Source organism: Rhagoletis pomonella, unplaced genomic scaffold (assembly GCF_013731165.1).
Source record: "Rhagoletis pomonella isolate Grant_MI unplaced genomic scaffold, Rhpom_1.0 Rhpom_scaffold_00009, whole genome shotgun sequence".
Taxonomy (NCBI): domain Eukaryota; kingdom Metazoa; phylum Arthropoda; class Insecta; order Diptera; family Tephritidae; genus Rhagoletis; species Rhagoletis pomonella.
This window is the reverse complement of record NW_023458563.1, coordinates 9,815,087-9,817,188: the sequence shown is the minus strand read 5'-3', so window position 1 is coordinate 9,817,188 and position 2,102 is coordinate 9,815,087. Positions and strand designations below refer to the sequence as shown.

Sequence of the window (2,102 nt, the reverse complement as noted above, 5' to 3'; positions counted from 1 at the left end):
GCCGATGGATTGGACGATACGGGCCAATCACGTGGCCCGCTCGATCGTCAGACCTGAATCCATTAGATTTTTTCTACTGGGGCTGTCTTAACCCATATCATCCTAACGCCCCATATAAGGTGCGTTTATACTTTGCATTGCAATACTCTCATTTTAACAAGTAGGCTTAGATTTTGAAATTTATAGTAAACTAGGCGTTTTCCCGCATAATCAGTTAGTAATTGAAGAAGATTACGCACGCTTATTTTCGTGTGAGAAATTCGTGAAATTTTTTGAATTTTGATCAACATGGCTTCCAGGAAAACGTAAGTAATAATTTAGTTTATGCTTTAGTTATAATTAACGGAGTTAATATTTTCTTTTGTTCATGAACTTATCTAATATTTTATATTTTGAAGAAAATGGTAATTTGTCTTTTTGGGCTGATTTTGATAGTTTTTAATCAGCGCCCTATTTAAAGTGCGCTGGGCACAGAAGGCAGCATGAAGATTTCTTTAAATTATTGAAGTATTTATAGATAGGGTTTTTTGTAATTTTATACTATCGATGCATTTATTCTTTGCAGACTAACTCTTAACGAAATAATATCAGTTCTAGAAGATGAAAGCTCTATAATTTCAGCAGACATATTTATTACACCACCTGAGAATGGTAACTTTAGTGATGAAGACAGTGGAAATGAAGATTCTGGGGACATAAATAATCTTGGTCGACGACAATTATTAGCTGAAGCCGAGGTACGATGCACAGTTCCATCGGCAGAGGGCGTCTTGGAAACTACTGAAATTACCTCAATGAACCAAAATGAACAGAACGAGCAACCGCTACCAGCTTTAGAGCTAAAAGCTAAAGCTAAAATTGTCGTAAGTAGGAAATGGAAATCAAAGGACATTACTCCAAAGCATGAGAAAGCATCAATTCCACCCGAATTTGTTTTCGATAAAAGTAATCCTTTAGAATTCTTCGAGATGTTTTTTGACGATGAAGTTTACGAACTGCTACGCTCTAGTACAGAAAAGAATGCGATTGCCATATCACAAATGAATTTCAGAGTTACAACTGAAGAATTAAAGAGTTTTATAGGTATTTTACTCTTATCGGGTTATAATAGTGTCTCACGATACAGATTATACTGGGACCATAGTATAGATACTCATCATGCAGGAGTTGCCTCGTGCATGACTCGTAATCGGTTCGAAGAACTGCTACGTTATTTCCACGCAAGTGGCAATGGCCATATTTCTCCTGATGATAAATTCGGTAAAGTAAGGCCTTTATGGGATATGATGAATACAAGATGGCTTAAGTTTTTTCCTGGAGACAAACATTTATCTATAGATGAATCGATGATACCATATTTTGGAAAACACGGAACCAAGCAGCACATTCACGGCAAGCCAATTCGTTTTGGGTATAAAATATGGTCACTCTGCACACGATTGGGGTATCTAATTTTTGTTGAACCATATCAGGGAGCTAAAACTGGTTGTACAAACCCATATCTCGGAGTAGGTGGCTCTGTTGTCATGAACTTAATTTCGAAGCTTCCAGAGAAAGAGCATTACAGCTTTTATATAGATAACTTCTTCACATCTTTGCGCTTACTTGATGTAAAAAATATGAAAAAAACTGCAAGGGGTTCTTACCAGAGAACAGCTTTGAGTATGATCGAGCCTTTTTGATCACACTCACTAAAAATCAAGCACAAGCGAACGCCACACTCGGCTACTATGTGTTCGATCGAGATGCATACCCGACAGCTGCTTTGGTTACGAACGAGTCTGTTCGATCACCCTCGCTATAAATTGAGCACAAGCGAACACCACACTCGGACACCCGCAGCTAACCCGAAAATTTGTGTAACAATGAAACGGACACCCGAACATTGCGATAAAATGCAGGACAACAAAGAAATTTACGCTGAAGGTAACTGGCGCCAATATGTTCCCACAAAGCATACGAAAATGTTGTTGCTTTGTGCTTGTGCATACGCAATGAAAAAATTAGAAGCGAAGTAGACAAAAATGTTTTTGCATCTATTTCGTATAGTTTCGAGTGGAAAGCTGTGTGTGTATATATTAGAACACAGCCTAAAACTATGT

General features: G+C 37.8%; 1 protein-coding gene across 1 annotated transcript in view; it reads left to right on the top strand.

The window, feature by feature from the left end:
* The first annotated feature begins 288 nt into the window (after positions 1-288).
* Positions 289-2,102, top strand: part of LOC118745872 (piggyBac transposable element-derived protein 3-like) — a 14,101-nt gene continuing 12,287 nt past the window's right edge. The window contains exons 1-2 of the mRNA XM_036479540.1: positions 289-305; positions 566-1,610. Of these exons, the coding sequence (XP_036335433.1) occupies positions 289-305; positions 566-1,610 (1,062 nt within the window). The remainder of the gene's footprint in view (positions 306-565; positions 1,611-2,102) is intronic.